At 34.7% G+C, this 16,226-nt stretch overlaps 3 protein-coding genes across 5 annotated transcripts; 1 reads left to right on the top strand and 2 right to left on the bottom strand.

Annotated features, from left to right (window-relative positions):
• Positions 1 to 4,073: 4,073 nt before the first annotated feature.
• Positions 4,074 to 7,871, top strand: LOC109003307 (NEDD8-conjugating enzyme Ubc12-like). 3 transcript variants are annotated; one of them, XM_018981400.2, is made up of 7 exons: positions 4,074 to 4,228; positions 4,334 to 4,375; positions 5,813 to 5,926; positions 6,225 to 6,333; positions 7,113 to 7,191; positions 7,290 to 7,406; positions 7,490 to 7,871. In XM_018981400.2, exons 3-7 carry the CDS (start codon positions 5,818 to 5,820, stop codon positions 7,625 to 7,627), a joined length of 552 nt encoding a protein of 183 aa, XP_018836945.1. In that variant the 5' UTR covers positions 4,074 to 4,228; positions 4,334 to 4,375; positions 5,813 to 5,817; the 3' UTR covers positions 7,628 to 7,871. The 3 variants fall into 3 exon arrangements, with proteins under 3 accessions (XP_018836945.1, XP_018836946.1, XP_018836944.1); XM_018981401.2 differs by lacking the exon at positions 4,334 to 4,375 and having other exon boundaries at positions 4,126 to 4,228; XM_018981399.2 differs by having other exon boundaries at positions 4,203 to 4,375.
• Positions 7,872 to 9,071: 1,200 nt separating this feature from the next.
• On the bottom strand, positions 9,072 to 12,516 carry LOC109003306 (deSI-like protein At4g17486). Its single transcript, XM_018981398.2, has 4 exons — positions 12,185 to 12,516; positions 11,509 to 11,762; positions 10,433 to 10,720; positions 9,072 to 9,675 (listed from the first exon to the last, which is right to left on the bottom strand). The coding sequence occupies exons 2-4, from the start codon at positions 11,717 to 11,719 to the stop codon at positions 9,431 to 9,433; spliced, it is 744 nt and encodes a 247-aa protein (XP_018836943.2). The 5' UTR covers positions 11,720 to 11,762; positions 12,185 to 12,516; the 3' UTR covers positions 9,072 to 9,430.
• A 731-nt stretch (positions 12,517 to 13,247) lies between these two features.
• Positions 13,248 to 16,123, bottom strand: LOC109003305 (arabinosyltransferase RRA3-like). Its single transcript, XM_018981397.2, has 2 exons — positions 15,637 to 16,123; positions 13,248 to 14,665 (listed from the first exon to the last, which is right to left on the bottom strand). The coding sequence occupies exons 1-2, from the start codon at positions 15,826 to 15,828 to the stop codon at positions 13,547 to 13,549; spliced, it is 1,311 nt and encodes a 436-aa protein (XP_018836942.1). The 5' UTR covers positions 15,829 to 16,123; the 3' UTR covers positions 13,248 to 13,546.
• Between the last annotated feature and the right edge of the window lie 103 nt (positions 16,124 to 16,226).

Below are 16,226 nucleotides of genomic sequence, written 5' to 3'. Positions count from 1 at the left end.
AGGATAATTTTATAATATTAAAATTTATTTTTAATAAAATAATATTAATTGATTGAAAATAAGTTGTAAAATATTTATAAAAAAAATTATAAATATATCTTTAGTCTTTTCGGAATCATTGGTTGTGGAGGGGTTAATGAGTAATTCAGTTAAGCCACGAACGAATGGTTAATTGTTTCGATTGTTTAAATATTTTTTAATTTTTGAAATAAATTTTCAATCATATTTTAATCTAAAATAATTAAGTTTTTGTAAAAGAAAATATATAAAAACAAAAAAATTATAAACAAAAATAAAACTTTCTTAAAAAAGTAATCAAAATAATATCTCAATCTTATACATTCGTTTTTACAAATCTCAATACAAATTATCTCTTAAAAAAAAATTACTTTTCATTCTACCTATGCTTTTTTACAAAAGTTTTGCCACACATATTTATATTTAAAAAGTGAGTAAATATAAGATCTTCATGAAAAAATAAATTTTTTTAATAATAAATCTCACTCTTTTTTAAAATAATTGTACAACGCTTACATATTCCATGACTATACGTAACATTACTAAAAAGGTCAATCATTTTTTAGTATAGTTGAGTGATAAAAAATAAGACTTAACAAAACTCAATACAAACTTCATTTCTAAATTTTCTCAATAATTCTTAAAATTACATAAATTCCCACTTACAAGATCTCAAATTAAAAGAGAACTTAAAAATATTTATTTGAGTTTCAAGATCTCAAATCAAAATTATACATAGATAGTTAAAATAGACTTTAAAATAATTATAATGTTGGATTGAACTTTGCAAAAGACATTATGTAGTAGAAAAATAGTATATACTAATCTCATTTCTATATGATATACTAAAATAATAAAATTCTATCAGAATATTGATCCATTTCTCATGACCCATGTTACCAGTTTCATTTTATTTTAGAACAAAAAGGGTTTCAACTGAGAAAATAATATTTACTACTGTTAAATAAAGAAATAAATAATAAGTGTTAAGTAAATTTTTGGATAATTTAATATCAAAACACCAAGATTTTATAAAAGAAAAATACTATTTGAAAGTTGGTAATTCAAGGCTTGAGGAGTGCAATATCTTCATGTATTCACCATTTGAAGCTTTGGCAATCTTCAAGCACAATTGAGATCTAAGCACCGGGAGTTAAATTGATTATTAAAGGGTCCTCTATCCTTATTTTTCAGATCTGTTTTGAACTCCCTTGGACATAACATTAATCTTTTACTAGAATGTAGAGAGTTGATGTGATCATTGAAGCTGGATATTAGTAAAGCCTATGATATGGTGAAATAAAGTTTTCTTTAAAGCATTATGTTAAAACTTGGTTTCGATAGGAGATGAGTGACTCTTGTATTATCTTGCATTGACTTAGTCTCTTATAAGGTGCTTATTAATGTGATGCCTACTTCTCAATTTGTTGCATCATGGGGTTTGCGTCAAAGTAATACATTATCTCATTACTTGTTTATTATATGTGTTAAGGGGTAATCTTCTCTCCTTCAGGCTACTTAGCAAAGAAAATTGATCAAATGTGTCAAAGTTTGTCCTAGAGCTCTTGCTGTTACTCATTTGTTTTCTAACAAATGAAAGCTTATTATTTTGCCAGGTTACTCACTATCAAAATGAAAATTTGAAGCAGTTGTTACAAGTATATGGGTTGGCTTTGGGATAATATATCAATATGAATAAATCTGAACTTTTGATTAGCCCAAATACAAAACTTGAAAAAGTTAATACAATTATGGTCATTTGGGATGTGCATTCTCTCCAAGCTCATGATCAGTATTTGGGTCTTCATTATTTGATTGGACGGTTGAAGTGCTATACATTTAAGGAGTTAAAAGATAGGATTTGGAACAAGTTGCAAGGCTATAGGGAATACTTGCTTTCACAAGCCAGTAGAAAAATATTAATCAAAGCAATTGTATAGGCTTTACCTACCTACATTGAACTGTTTTTTATTATCCAAATTCTTTTATAGAGACTGGGAATGATTATTTGCTAAATTATGGTAGGGACAACGCCAATTTGAACGGAAGATACATTGACTTAGTTGGTCAAATATGTGTTCTTCAAATATGAGAGACGGTATGAGCTTTAAGAATCTTTAGCTTTTTAATTTGGCTTTGCTAGCAAAACAATGTTGGTGGTCTATCCAAAATCTGTTTTCTTACCGTATCGAGTTTATAAAACTAAGTATTTTCCTACTATAGATATTTTGCACTCAAATATGAGTAGGAAGCCCTCTTATGTGTGGATGAGTATTTGTATTGCTAAACCTCTTTTGATAAATGTTGGTATTTGGAGGATAGGGAAACGTGATAGTGTTAGGATAAATCAAGACAAATGGGTTCCAACTTTTTGGTTATCTCAATCACTTTCTCTTAACTATGTTATTCAAGATGATTTGATGGTTAATGTCCTTGTGCATCATAACAATGGCTCTTTGAACGTGGATTTGATACCGTCTATTTGTCCTCATTTTGTTGCTAATGTTATTTTACAACTTATTTACTTTCAAGAGGATGTGAAGATAAATTTGTATGAACATGAACTAAAAATGGTTTTTATTCAGTAAAGTCTGGATATCATCTAGCAATGACATTATTTGGTTCTACAATTGGAGTTGAAAGTTTTCAATCTCATAATTCTTCACATTTTTGGTTTCAATTCTGGAATACGAATCTTTTGAATAAATTTAAAAATTTTGGATGGTGTGCTTGTAAGGATAGCCTCCCCACAAAATTGAATTTAATGAAGCTGGGGTGTTCTTTCTAATGTGAATTGTTCACTTTGTCAGCTGGTAGAGGAAAATTGTTGTCATATTTTTTTGGATTATTCGAATGTAAAAAATATTTTGGTTGTATGTTGTCATTTCGTTTTACCTTTTTTGAAAATTGCCATTAATTAGTTTGATTTGGGACGAGCTTTGATCAATATAAATTAACTTCAGTTTCTAGATTCATTACCATTTATTGGGGTTTAAAGAAATATATGAATTTGAAGTTATTTCATTATTCTAATTGTGTGCTTCATGTTGTTGTTGATAATTGTTTAGCAATTGTTGAGGGGCACATTACCATAAATCACATTAGTTAATTATATGTGATGAAAGTATTCTTTCTTGAAAACACACCCCTCCTCCCCAATTGGGTATGGTAAAACTTAATTTTGATAGTTCATTGTTTCGTTCTTCTAACTCTGTGGGTGTTAAGATTATTTTTAAGGGATGATAAAGTAGATGTTTTATTTGCTTTGTGTCGAAAAGAATTTGAGCCGTTTGAAGTGGATGAAATTGAGACTTTGGTTATTTTGAGGAAATTATAAATGATATTGCATTTGAGTTTTTCTAGTTTGATATTAGAATGAGATTCTTTGTTTGTGATTGAAGCTATTGACTCTAAGGCACCTAACTTTTATAGACAATGAAATATGATATTTGAGATTCAAAGCCCTTTATTTTTTTTTTGGGACTACAAAGTACTTCATGTTGGGAGACAAGAGAATGGAAGAGCTCATTTACTTGTGAAGCATGTTCGTCTCGTGGATGATATAGTTTAGAGGTGATCTTAGGGAATGTTTGAATAATAAATTGAGATAAGATGAAAATTGAATAAAATATTATTTTTATTATTATTATTATTTTAAAATTTAAAAAAATTGAATTATTTATTATATTTTGTGTGAAAATTTAAAAAAATTATATTGATTAGATGAGATGAATTGAAATGACTTGAGAGACTTTTGTATCAAACTGGTTATATAAAACTTTATTCAATCTAGAGTCTTATTAGATGCTAATCTTTAATTTCATGGCGCTATCATTATAATTGATTATGACATTATTACGAATGAAATTGTTACGTTCTAAAAATAAAGTATGGGATTGGAGGGTGTAACTGCACACCGGCTTGATTTACATGAGCTGTTTTGGCTGCGTCTCAAGACATTCACGTGGCAGTTGGTGATTGGCGATTTCATGGGAAGGAAGACGAAAGAATGCGATAGAGCCCGTTCATTGTCGAAAGCGAACGAAAGTTACGAAACTAAATCCGACTTGTAGTGGATGACGATGATTGACGCGAGGAAGAGAAAAATTGAAAGAGAGAGACACAGCGACTCGGACCCCACCCTTTCTAAATAAAAATACTCGAGATTCCTCCTTAGCTTGGCTCTCTCACTCTCTCTCTCTGCACAAAGGTAAAAGCTTCGCTCTTTTTCTTCTCTTCCATAATTTTCCTTACACGCGATCGTATTTCTCGCGTTTTGTCTGCCTTCACATCTCTCTTCGCTAATCTGATCCAGGTTGTGGGCTTCAGCTGTTTGACATATTTCATACATATATAGGTTTGTGTATTTTTCTTAGCTTTGATTTGTGTTTAGGGGTCTTTAGATAAGGTTCTCGATTCTTTTGCGATTGCGTTTGGTTGTAAATTTCATAATTACGTAGGATTGATTCTGTTTGGGTTTTGTTTTGTTTGAATTATTTGCTCGGTATTCTGGGTGCTTGTGTTATGAATTGCTGAAATGCTTTGTATATTTGGAATGACTGAACTTGTTGTGTCTGGGTGTTTGGTTTGCTAAGTAAATAACTTCCTTTAAGCATGGCGGGTTTGCTGTGAAAGTTTTTCTACGGGATGATGACCGTCTCAACATCCCGTGGATAAGCTGCTGAATTGTTGTATGATCTATGAAAGTTACTTGAAGCTAAAGTAGCTGCGGTTTTTTATTTATTATTATTTTTTCTCTCATGTGGATCTTTGAATCTTTGTCATTAGCTAGTGTTCATGAGATCGTCCTTCTCCTACCTAATGGAGTTATCGTAGGATCACGGTTACCGGTTAGATATAGTGAGAGATATGTTCGTTTTGGTTTCAAGAATTTCTGGTGGCTAGAATGCGTGTTTAATTGTTAGATCTCTAGAACAAGGTTGGAGTGGTGTTCCTTGAATATTTTTTTTCTGAAAAAATAGTCAGAAGTTACACCGTTCAATGCTTTTTTGGAAATAATGATTTTGTTCCTGAAAATAATGGGTTTCTTAGCTTTCATGCTTTTGTCCAATGCTCTTCTGGAAAGAAATGATAAATTAAGAGCACCTGGAGGAAAATAATAGTCTGTAACAATGGAGGAATCATTGACGCTGAATTTTGCTTTGCTGTGATCCATTCTTCAATTGAGCCATATTTGCTCATATCATTTTGCGTTTTTGCAATATCTTCCGAGAGCAATATAGAGAAACTAAATGGCATGGAGATGGGAGATATGCAGAATAGCAATTATAATTTGGTATTTGAATAGTAACTGAAATCCCCCAAGGAAGTTACTCTTCTTGGGAGGCATAATGGAGGTTCAATTCTTTATAAAAATGTTTTATGCTTCCTGTTTCGCTTATTAATGAAGAATTATTACTTGTCAAAAAACTCCTTTGTAAGAATGGCCAGACTCGGAATGAGTTAACAGTAATGATTATTACTTGCAAAATGTGGCCTGAACTTTTTTGATGCTGATTAGTTTGTTGCATTCCCAACAGTGTCCAGAAGTTTGGTAGGGCTTGAGTGAAACTCTCGGGCCTGGTTATAATCCATACTGGTTATTGTCTTTATGGAGATCGTATGTGTGCTACTCATGTAATGATACCTAAGAAATCATTTGTTATGCCAAGGCAGACTGCATACTTTTTAAGTTATTTAAGAGTTGATTTTTTTATTTTTTGTGCTGCCCAAGGTTTTTTGGGATATGGTAGTATTGCATTCCTCATAAACTGATTTTGATATTATGGTGTAGGAAAAATGATTAGGCTATTTAAAGTGAAGGAAAAGCAAAGGGAACTTGCAGAGAGTGCTAATGGAAAGACACCTATCAAGAAGCAAAGTGCAGGAGAATTACGTCTTCACAAAGGTAGACTCTAATATTTATATATGAATAACTAGAATATTATAATCAAGTGTTTGCCGGAAGGTACCTGAAACAGTTGCTATGAGGACCAGCTCAGCCGACTTATTTATATCTGAAAATTTTTTTGACAGAAGTTTCAGGATTTCATTGTCATACATTGGTTCTTTACTCACAAAACCTATGTCTTGCATACGAATTGTTATCAAGCGCAGATTCTCATATATACATAGTCTGACCCACTTGCTTCCAGCAGAGCCATATGGGTTTATGTTCTAAACTTTTTATGTTTTTCATTGTGTAGATATCAGTGAACTGAACCTACCAAAATCTTGTACCATATCTTTCCCCAGTGGCAAGGATGACTTGATGAACTTCGAGGTTACCATTCGGCCTGATGAAGGATATTATTTGTAAGTACACTCTGTAAAAATCTTCAGTTTTCTTCTGTGGATGATGGAGCATCATGTTTATGAGGTTTTTCTAGTAACACCCCATGCCATTATATGTGGTGGAAGTTTGAATACTTAACAAGCATATTTGATTGGTGAAAATGTTATGAGAAATTTTTACAATTCTGGGAAAAAAATTTGGAGAAAAAAATTGTGAGACATGTTTTGTGGAAGTGGGTAGGAAAAATGGAAATTTGTTTAGATAAAAAATTTTTTAGATATGTTTTGTATTAGGATTTGTGAGAGGGGGTAGGTAGATTTGAAAATTTGCCTGGATAAGATATTTGTAGATGTATCGTTTTTAAATTTTGTGAAAGATCTTTTTTAATAATGTGGAATCCTGGAGACCATGCAAATGCAACACATCTTTAATCCATTTAAACCCTGGACATATGTAACGCATCCCCATCACATGGCTCAGGTAAAGAAAGAATCAGCTTTTCACTAATGGGATGTGGGCCCTTAGAAATTGTTTGCATCCAAGGATTCGAACCTTAGACCTGAAGAGAGCATAACACCAAAACCACAACCCTGTGAGCCAACCCTTAGGGTTAAATTTTTTTGAAAGTTGTAACCTGGCCAAATAGTTAGATGAAAAGTTTTTTTTGAGAAATAGACTTTTTTTTTTTTTTTTAAGATGTTTGGATTGAAGTTGATTTTTTTTTTCTAGTTTTGAAAATAAAAAAGTGGAAGCCGAATGCAGTCTATTATCTTTATTATTATTTATTTATTTGTTACAGAGGTGGCACATTTTTGTTCTCTTTCCAAGTTTCACCCATTTACCCTCATGAAGCACCAAAGGTCAAGTGCAAGACAAAGGTAAACGAAGCACATCCTGTTCTCTAAAGAAGTTGTTCTTGATAAACATTATATGTTATGTTTGGAAAGATAGTTTTAACAATGTGTCCAACTTGCAGGTGTACCATCCTAATATTGACTTGGAAGGAAATGTCTGCCTCAACATTCTAAGAGAAGACTGGAAACCTGTTTTAAATATAAACACTATAATATATGGCCTATTTCATCTTTATACGGTATTTTGATTATTCATTCACAAGTCCATTCTTGCTACTACTACTAGGTGGATCCCTGTTAATCATAAATTGTTTGTTTACAGGAACCCAATAGTGAAGATCCACTCAATCATGATGCAGCTGCAGTTTTAAGAGACCACCCAAAGTTGTTTGAATCCAATGTGCGTAGGGCAATGGCTGGTGGGTATGTCGGACAGACCCTGTTCCCGCGTTGCATATAACAGCCATTTGTGATGCTATGCACTGAGTTCATTGCTCGATGGTTCAAGGGCTGTAAATTTTGTTGCAGGACTTCCTAGGGTGGTGCTGTTTTGGGCATGAATTCTTCAAAATGTAGAAGCCCACTGGGAGATGTTTGTATTCCGTGACATGTTTGAGATATTGGTTGGGGACATTCGATTTTCTTTATTTGGACGTGAATCATCTGCACAAGACTTTAGTTATGTATTTATTCTTTTCCTTTTTCTTGGGTGGGTTTTTTTTTTTTTTTTAATTGGGGGGGGAGAGTGGAGGACATGCTTTTTACTGCCATACTTCGGAAAATTATGCAAAAAAACAACTATGTTCTGCACCTTATATGGTTTTATGAAAACTACCATATACACAAAAAGATATATACAAAAGTAAACACACAAACTGACCTGGTTTTATGAGATTCGTTAGATCTATTTTATAATAAAAATAATTTTATAATCTGACGTATCATAATAAGTCACGTTAGTTTGTGAGTTTATTCTTATGTAATTTATTTGTGGTTATAATATTTTCTTAGTTTTATTTAAGCAACAAAGTTATTCATTTTCATAATTGAGCTTGAGTTCAAACATTTTTTTTTTCTCCTATAGAAATGAGATGGAAACGGAGGGATGAAGTGAAAACTGTGCACATATATTACATGTTATTGAGTAAGCCGTGTGCAACCTTCCACCAAGATCAGTTAACGAAAACTAGAGGGATGAGAACAAAGTTACAAACCTCTTGTAAGGATGTTAGAAACTAGAATATAGCTTAAATAATTAAATCTGCCTCATTTCGTGAGTCATTTTTGGGGACTGCGGCTAATAGAGTTATTCCTACCTAATAATAATCAAGAAAAATAAAATAAAATCTAAAAGTTATCGCCCAAGCTTTGAATAAAATATAGAGAATATTTTTTAATATTATTTTTAGATAATGAGATGAAATTATTTTAGATGAAAATTAAATATAATATTATTATAATATTATTATTATTTTAAAATTTTAAAAAATTTAAATTATTTATTATATTTTGTACGATAATTTAATAAAATTATAATAATAAAATGGGATAAAACCATTTCTGTATCTAAACAAGACCTTATACTTCTCCAGATCTAGGATCATTGGACCACCACTCTCAGTACTAATGGAGTTAGCCTTTGGATTATTTACCAAATGTATTTTTTTTCTTTCGTAACGAAAAACTTTATATTCTTAAAAAAAATAAAAAATAAAAGCTTTAAATTAATGCAGTCCATTTAGCTGAAGTGGTAGTCCGGATACCAGTCATTCCCCTTGAATCTTGGGGTTTGGCTTCAAGCCATAGCTTGAACTGATGATAAATGAATGGTCCAAACTTTATGGAGATTAGGGTTGAAGCTACGCTTTCCTTTCCTTCTTTGGATTTACAAATATACACAACACTGACAACAACAAGAACACGTTATATGGGAGCTCAAAATGGTATGAAAACAATTCAGCAACCTATTTGGTTTCTTCTTTTGTTGTAAAGATATGACTGCACATCAATGGAGCTAATATCAGCATACAATTTTATAAATACAAGAAGCAAATTCCAAAGGTTAGCAAAAATACAGAAAACCAGAAGAATATGCCTTTCTATTTTGTTTTTTAAAATTCACAACAACAAACTCGCACAGATTTCAGTCTTTGAAGGCCATTGTGGATGAAAATGAGCAGGAATAGCACACCCCCTCTCCAATAGCTCAATATTGCAAGATGGACGTTCAGTGTCCCTTCAACTACAAAGAAATGAAGTCTACTCACTGTTCCTTCATCGAACCAGTCCTAGACCTCTTCAACTCCCATGGTGGTAAACAGCCCTTATAGTGAGAATGTAGAAACAACGATGACATTGATACTTCCCTCTGATGCATTGATATTGATGACAGATAACTAAAGGCACTCCTCAATTTCTTCTTTTCATTGTCACATCCCTGGAAGTCAGGGTCATGGCATACAGTGGTTGCTTTGAGGGCCTCCGGGAGTACGCAGTTGCACAGTGAACCTACAAGGAAGACAAAAGATGCAAGAATTAGTTACTGTAACCAGCACATGAACGAGGGTAACAAATATCAAGGTAACTTATGCAGTAGCAAGGCATGCAACTCAATAAACATCTTGTTCAACCTCCATTTTTATTTTATTTTGTTTTCAGAAAAGTAGGTGCTCCCTGGTTCTCTAGGTTGGTGCCTGGATGATGAAACCCAAGAAAATATAATCTGCATGTGTAAATGTTGTAAGGCAAAAACTAAGCATCAATTTCTATTTAGATGTTATTACATTAGAGCCTTATGCTCTACGAACTACACCACGTGTAAGCCTAATCAGCCTTAGGCCTTGTTTGGATTCAGAAATCATTTCAACTCATCTCATCTAATCATTACAATTTTCCCAAATTCTTAAACAAAATACAATAAATAATTCGACTTTTTCAAATTCTAAAATAAAAATAATGTTAAAAAATAATATTCTAACAATATTTTATTCATCTTTCAATTTTTATTTCATCTCATCTCAACTCACTATCCAAACCTCTCCATGAAACATCAGCATGAAGGGGGAAATCCTGAGAGTAATTTCAATTTTCCATTGTATATGGAGAGGATGAGGCAGTGAAATTGATGTATGCTACAAAAATATTCGAGTTAATCCATGATATAAAATGCATTCACGCCCTGAGCACTCTTAAGATACTTAGAGCCAAAAACTTACTGCAAGCCAAACCTCAAAGTAAAATAGAGTGTATGATTTAGGTAACCTACCTATTCTTGCAAGTCTATTTATCCATTTTGGCATTCGGTTCCCAGTCAGCTTGTAACATATATCCTCACAAAAATGATTGCAGTTCTTAGCAATCAAGTGATACGTATCCCCGTTATAGTTTGCCGACTGGCGCTCCATGAACTCTCTAACCTGTACAGGTTCTAAGCATGTTGTACCCATAAATATTGACTTCCTAAACTTGAAGCCAGGGCAATGTCGAGGATCAACCTCAAAGACACCACTAGTCGGGTAGTCGTGAGCTCCAAAGGCATATTCAATCCCATGAACTGTAGTAGCAACAGGGACAACAGAAAACAGTTGTATCATCCAGAAAATATCATGGTTTGGGAAGAAAAAGGAAGATAGCAGAATATTAATATTTGACATATATGGATCTCTTCCATGTCCTGGTCATTCAAAGACTAATATGTCTGTACAAACATATTTACATGCATGTCATGGAGAATCCAAGAATCTATCCTTGAGTGTTAAAAAATAAAAAGGCAAATAGAGGCGAGATGTCAAAGTTAAAATAATATATCCTTCAAGTGGACTGAGGCTACAGAAATATGTAAAATTATATTGCTTGCATCTAGCCAGAAGATAGCAGTGGATCCGTTATGAATTAGAAAATTTACTGGTCTAGCCACCAGCAAGGAGTCTGATGGTTTAGGCTGAACATATTGCAAGTACAGACTGGAGTTCATTTTTGCTGCGCGTGGGTGGCGCAAGTGTAGAAGATAATTTGGCAGACAAATAAAAAATTCAGGGAGAGACATTGTGAGACAGGACTCGTGTCATTGACCTCAAGAAGATGGGTCAAGACTATTTTTAGTATAGTTCGAGAGGGTTCAGTTCAATCAAGAACATTATATTTTTCTGCTGTAAACGAAAATCCAATCAACTGCACTTGCTATGTCATAATATCTTACACCAAATCAAGAAAAAAGCAATTGTCATCATCGGTAATGTAATCTAAATGTTCTAACTCAGTCATCGACTTATGCTCTTACTAATTACTATTAACAACTATAAGTTCGTGATTAAGAGAAATATAAGATAAAAGTAAACTAACCTTCCACACCAGAGTGAAAGATACCAAGACCAGCCCAATAAACATAGCCATTTACGGGTGTCAAATCATATACATTTAGATATACAGGCGTACTGCCTGGACTATATCCTGCTGACTTCACTTTTGGGAATATGCCGAAGCGTGTGGCTGGTTTTCCTCTGAAACAAAGAGGTATAATAGAGCGCAGGCCATCCTTTGGTATTGATTTCATGATTAAGGGTGCAACTAGGAATCCATCAACGCCTAGTTCCAACCTGCCAGAACGGAAATATCTTCGATCATTCAATATTTTCAACTTTCTTAAAAATTAATGTTATCTCGTTATTGTCCAAGAACTACTTTTGAACAGTTTAGTGATTTATTTCTTCCATCAGTTTCTTTCTGCATATCTGTCATCTAATTTACGTAACTCTTCTTCACTAATTGGATAAACTGGATATTTCCGTACATAAAAATAAACCAGAGGAAAAAGACGGTACATTTACGGCTAAATCTTGCAAGGAAGCAGATCAGATTCATTAGGAAACAAGCAATGTCAGAGCAGCTGATCATATTTAAACAGCAATAACTAACAGCAGAAATTCAGAAGATTTGATGCGCAAAACAAAACAAGAAACCAAAAACTTGAGAGGAAAATAAAAATAAAGGAAAGTGATAATCAAAGAGGCCCACCAACCTCTATGCAAAGGACACCCATTTGAAAGTGAGGAAAACGCAAGAACCAAAATGCAAGACAGCCAATTTCAGAGCAGAGACAAGGGCTCCTGGAAATGAAGCAATGTGGGTGCCTGAAACCCACCCATTGTCTTCGGTCCTCCTGACAAAGAAGCTCGGGAAGCACAGAAAACACAATACTTTTTGAAGCCCAACAAAGAAAGAGAATAATACAGAGGAAGAAGAAGAATAAAGGGTAAGATGTGTTGCAGCCAAAGGTGAAAGTGAAATCGTGAAAGACATGCTGTCTCCTGGTCACAATTTTGACCGGCTCGCCTTTTGAGTCACCCGGGTACGGTCAAGTCCATTCCAAGTTATCTTGAATAGAATTTTGGATTCCGGTGACTGAAAATCAAGGATTTTACTATGAAATTAACATAAAATCTAGAGAATAATTTTATGAAATATAAACATACGTCATCTGTATTATAAAGTACATAATAATTTTATCAATTGTAATATATAATATATTCTTCGATTTCAAGGAGCTGACAGTATTGCTTTTGCTTTTGATGAAAATTAGATTTCGCTTATTAGTAGTGTTTGTCGGGACTTTTGAGTTGGATGCGAACTATAGAGATTTGGATCTATGATTGATTGAATTTGTACGTTGATGCAAAATGTCGTGAAGCTTTTCTGGGCTCTAAAATACGTATTTCTTCCTCAAATCTGCAGAGTTGTGATTATAGTTTTGAGGAATGTTACCGGAAATCGATCCGTAAACATACTACCTAAAGAGTTGAGGGCCCATTGACCCGTTGTCAGTAAGCAGTAAGCATTAAAAAACCACTGCTCCTTTTTCTCCGCCCTCCAGCGCTCCCTCCGCCGTGCTGGATAGGTCTGTGTGGCGACCTATTGCATCTGAAACTAGGGTCATGATTAAGATTAAGCTAAGATATTGAATTCCATGTTTGCAGACATACATATTACAGACTGCTTACAACGCAAGCAAGCAAGCTTAGAGAATGGCTAAAGCCTTAAGAGATAATATACGTCCATCCCCACGGTTTAGGATTCACATAAGCTGCTAGAACAAAAGGGGCTTGATTCACTACAGCTAGCAACAAGTAAAAAGCACAACATGTCTTTTTGAAGACCACAGAGGACCAAAAAAAAAAAAAAGGTCTAGCATCATTTAGTTCAGCGAACATAGTGTTGTATCAGGTGTGAAGCTTATGGCATCACAGTGCCTATGCAGAAAGGGCATAAATCGCAGAAGAAGAAACAAGTAAAACGCGTCGTGCTTTGTAACATTTATACTACATTCCATTTTAACGTGCTAAGCACCCAAATGCTATAAGGTATGTCTAAGAGCATACAAATTTTACCAATCTGAACCATCCGGGAAGGCTTCCAGGGCATCCTTCTTCCCTTTAACATAAAATTCCACTATTGCTTTCATCCGTGGAAGCTTATCAGGGTGGTAATTCACATGAACAATTACTGGTTTGAACTTGCTCAATTTAGCATCCTTCCTGACAGTCTTGAAGAGGACTTTGCTGTTCATAAAAAGATAGAAATCCATAGTTCTCCTGGCAGCATGAAGCCCGTCATACCCTGGATGTGATGGTTTAAAGAGCTCCTCATTGAAAACTGCCTGGTCCCAAGAGTTTGGCTCCCTAGAAAGCCGACTGGCTACTCGATCCAGAAGCTCGATAGAAGGGATTGTTGGTCTGATATAGAAGAAACCGGAGTTATACACCCATATCCGCATTGTATGGGCATATCGAGCCCAACCCATTGCAGGTTCATCAAAGACATCATTATACCCATAAGCTGTCATGTTATTGTGACCATCAGTCATGGACTCCACATCAGAATCCCGATATATATAATGAAAAGGATTCTGCAAATATACAATATCAACATCTGACAGAAGAACACTATAACCCAGTTGCAAAAACTCCCTCAGAACACGAAATTTCAACCCTGAAACAGCATGGTTCCCTCCAGTCCTTGCAACTGAATCAATACCTACATCCGGGTCTCTTTTATACACTGGAACAGCCTTTGACTCGCAGAACCTGGCAATCTCCTCGTCCAGAGCAACAACTAGATAATTGGTTATACCCACCTGCTTAATATTAGTAAACCAGACCTCCAACATGTCCTTCACATTTGAATTTGCAAGAGCAACTATGAGCTCTCTCTGAACAGCAACTTTCTCTAATATCTTTCCCAGTCTTGGATTCACGGATTCATCAGGGATGATGGTAGGGTTGGTTCTTAAACCCTTGACAGTACCAAAACGTCCAGCTTTATGCTGTTTACCCAACACAAGAACCTGCTTCTGTGCCTGATCTTTCCTTTGTTCAGCCAATTTAAGTCTTTCTGTAAGCTCCCTAATTTGTTTTTTCAACTCAGCATTTTTCTCCGATGCTGCCACAAACTCTGATTTCAACATGTTCATCCGTTCAGATGATTCACATGAGGCTGAAGCAACCTAGTCAACGAAAGTATAAAAAAGTGAGCATTATTTACAAAGACTGAAAATCTGCGCCTAAGAATTTACCCATCCATCCATTCAGCTCCATGTGAACTCCATATGCACCATACTCATGACCACAAGATGAAATATATAAAAAATGCAGGAGATGCACAGCTACATATCACATATTAACATGTTTGAAATAAACTCCCTCACATTGGGAAATGGGGAGGGAAAGCGTTACATATCAGTCTCATGATCTCCGTCGATAAGTTATCAGTTAATCTATCAGATAATAAAAATTTCAGTATTTGAAACAAGTTACAAAGACTCATGGCCCCCATGAACCACAACATGAATATTCTCCAGTTCAAGTCAAACCGCAAATGGTGGTGGTTGCAAACTAAATAAGCACAGAGGTTCACATTTTCAGCTCTCTCATTGTTTTTTTTTGGGACAGAGAAACTACATTCTAATTAAATTCGAAATATTTAAAAGCAACAGAATTGTAGCCTTAAATAATTACTGCCTCTATCCGAATTTATAATATTTTTGGGACGAGGAAAATCATGCATATATACATTCAATTTTCAATTTCTCTTGCTTTTATCATTTGGCGTGTTCTAAGATACATGTTAATTGTACGTATAAATTGGGACGAGGGAAATCGTGCATATATACATATGTTTTTATATGTAGTTTTTGGTGAGGTGTAGCACACAGATTACTTGCAACTAGAACTTTTCAACCAATTTGCTAACCATTTGGTGGAAAACCCGTGGCCAATTCAAAGTACAAAACCTCAGAAACTCTCCGCGACGACTTTATTACCACCAATAATAAAATCCCAGATTAGACCCACAAATCTAACCACCAAATTACACACTTATACACTATAAAACACCAATAACAATTCAACATCCCAAAATTTAGAAAATAAAAGAACATTCTTCTTCCAAAAAAAAAAGAGGCATGGAAATAGGAACCTGGGCATTATCAGATTTGGAGATGGTGTGAGTGAGAATAGGGGTTGGGAGGAAGAGGCCGTGAGGGAACAGGAAGGCGAAGACGCACCCCAACAGGACTCCCACTGCGATGGCCACGCCGATTGCGACTCTCGATTTGGGGAGCGGCTGAGCCGTGTTTCGCATCAAGAGCACATCTCTGCGGCCAGTCATTGGAAGAGGCGGGGGGCGCTTCAAATGGTTATTAGAAGTAGTGACAAGGGGTTAATTAGAAGGCACTTTTGGAGTTGCGAGTGAGGACGCTCAGAGAGAGAGACAGAGATACAGAAGGAGATGTGGGTATGCTCGGGTCAACGGCTTTTGGTCACTTGGGTGAGGTTCAGAGTCGGAGAGATTAGGATGCCCGAATGGGCTGGAAACTGGAAAGCTCAGAGAGTGGTTGCTGAATTATAAAGGATTGAGAAATAGATAGATAGACGGAGACTTGGACGGATTCAAAGCTCAGAAAGCCCCGTTTCCCCGTTTCAAAACATTTGAGTGTCATCTCATTATTATATATTTTTAAAATTTTTATATAAAATATAATAAATAATTTCATTTTTTAAATTTTA

This window comes from Juglans regia, chromosome 16 (genome assembly GCF_001411555.2).
Source record: "Juglans regia cultivar Chandler chromosome 16, Walnut 2.0, whole genome shotgun sequence".
Classification (NCBI taxonomy): Eukaryota; Viridiplantae; Streptophyta; class Magnoliopsida; order Fagales; family Juglandaceae; genus Juglans; species Juglans regia.
The sequence above is the reverse complement of the archived record's forward strand: the minus strand, read 5'-3'. Positions and strand labels throughout refer to the sequence as shown.

Excerpts from the sequence above, each read along its gene's own strand:
- LOC109003306 (XM_018981398.2), bottom strand. The coding sequence starts at position 11,719 with ATGAAATCAATACCAAAGGATGGCCTGCGCTCTATTATACCTCTTTGT. Across the intron at positions 10,721-11,508 it reads CTTTCACTCTGGTGTGGAAG|TTCATGGGATTGAATATGCC; the intron begins GTTAGTTTACTT and ends TTGCTACTACAG. Across the intron at positions 9,676-10,432 it reads AAATAGACTTGCAAGAATAG|GTTCACTGTGCAACTGCGTA; the intron begins GTAGGTTACCTA and ends TCTTCCTTGTAG.
- LOC109003305 (XM_018981397.2), bottom strand. The coding sequence starts at position 15,828 with ATGACTGGCCGCAGAGATGTGCTCTTGATGCGAAACACGGCTCAGCCG. Across the intron at positions 14,666-15,636 it reads CCAAATCTGATAATGCCCAG|GTTGCTTCAGCCTCATGTGA; the intron begins GTTCCTATTTCC and ends TTCGTTGACTAG.
- LOC109003307 (XM_018981400.2), top strand. The coding sequence starts at position 5,818 with ATGATTAGGCTATTTAAAGTGAAGGAAAAGCAAAGGGAACTTGCAGAG. Across the intron at positions 7,192-7,289 it reads AGGTCAAGTGCAAGACAAAG|GTGTACCATCCTAATATTGA; the intron begins GTAAACGAAGCA and ends TCCAACTTGCAG. Across the intron at positions 7,407-7,489 it reads GCCTATTTCATCTTTATACG|GAACCCAATAGTGAAGATCC; the intron begins GTATTTTGATTA and ends GTTTGTTTACAG.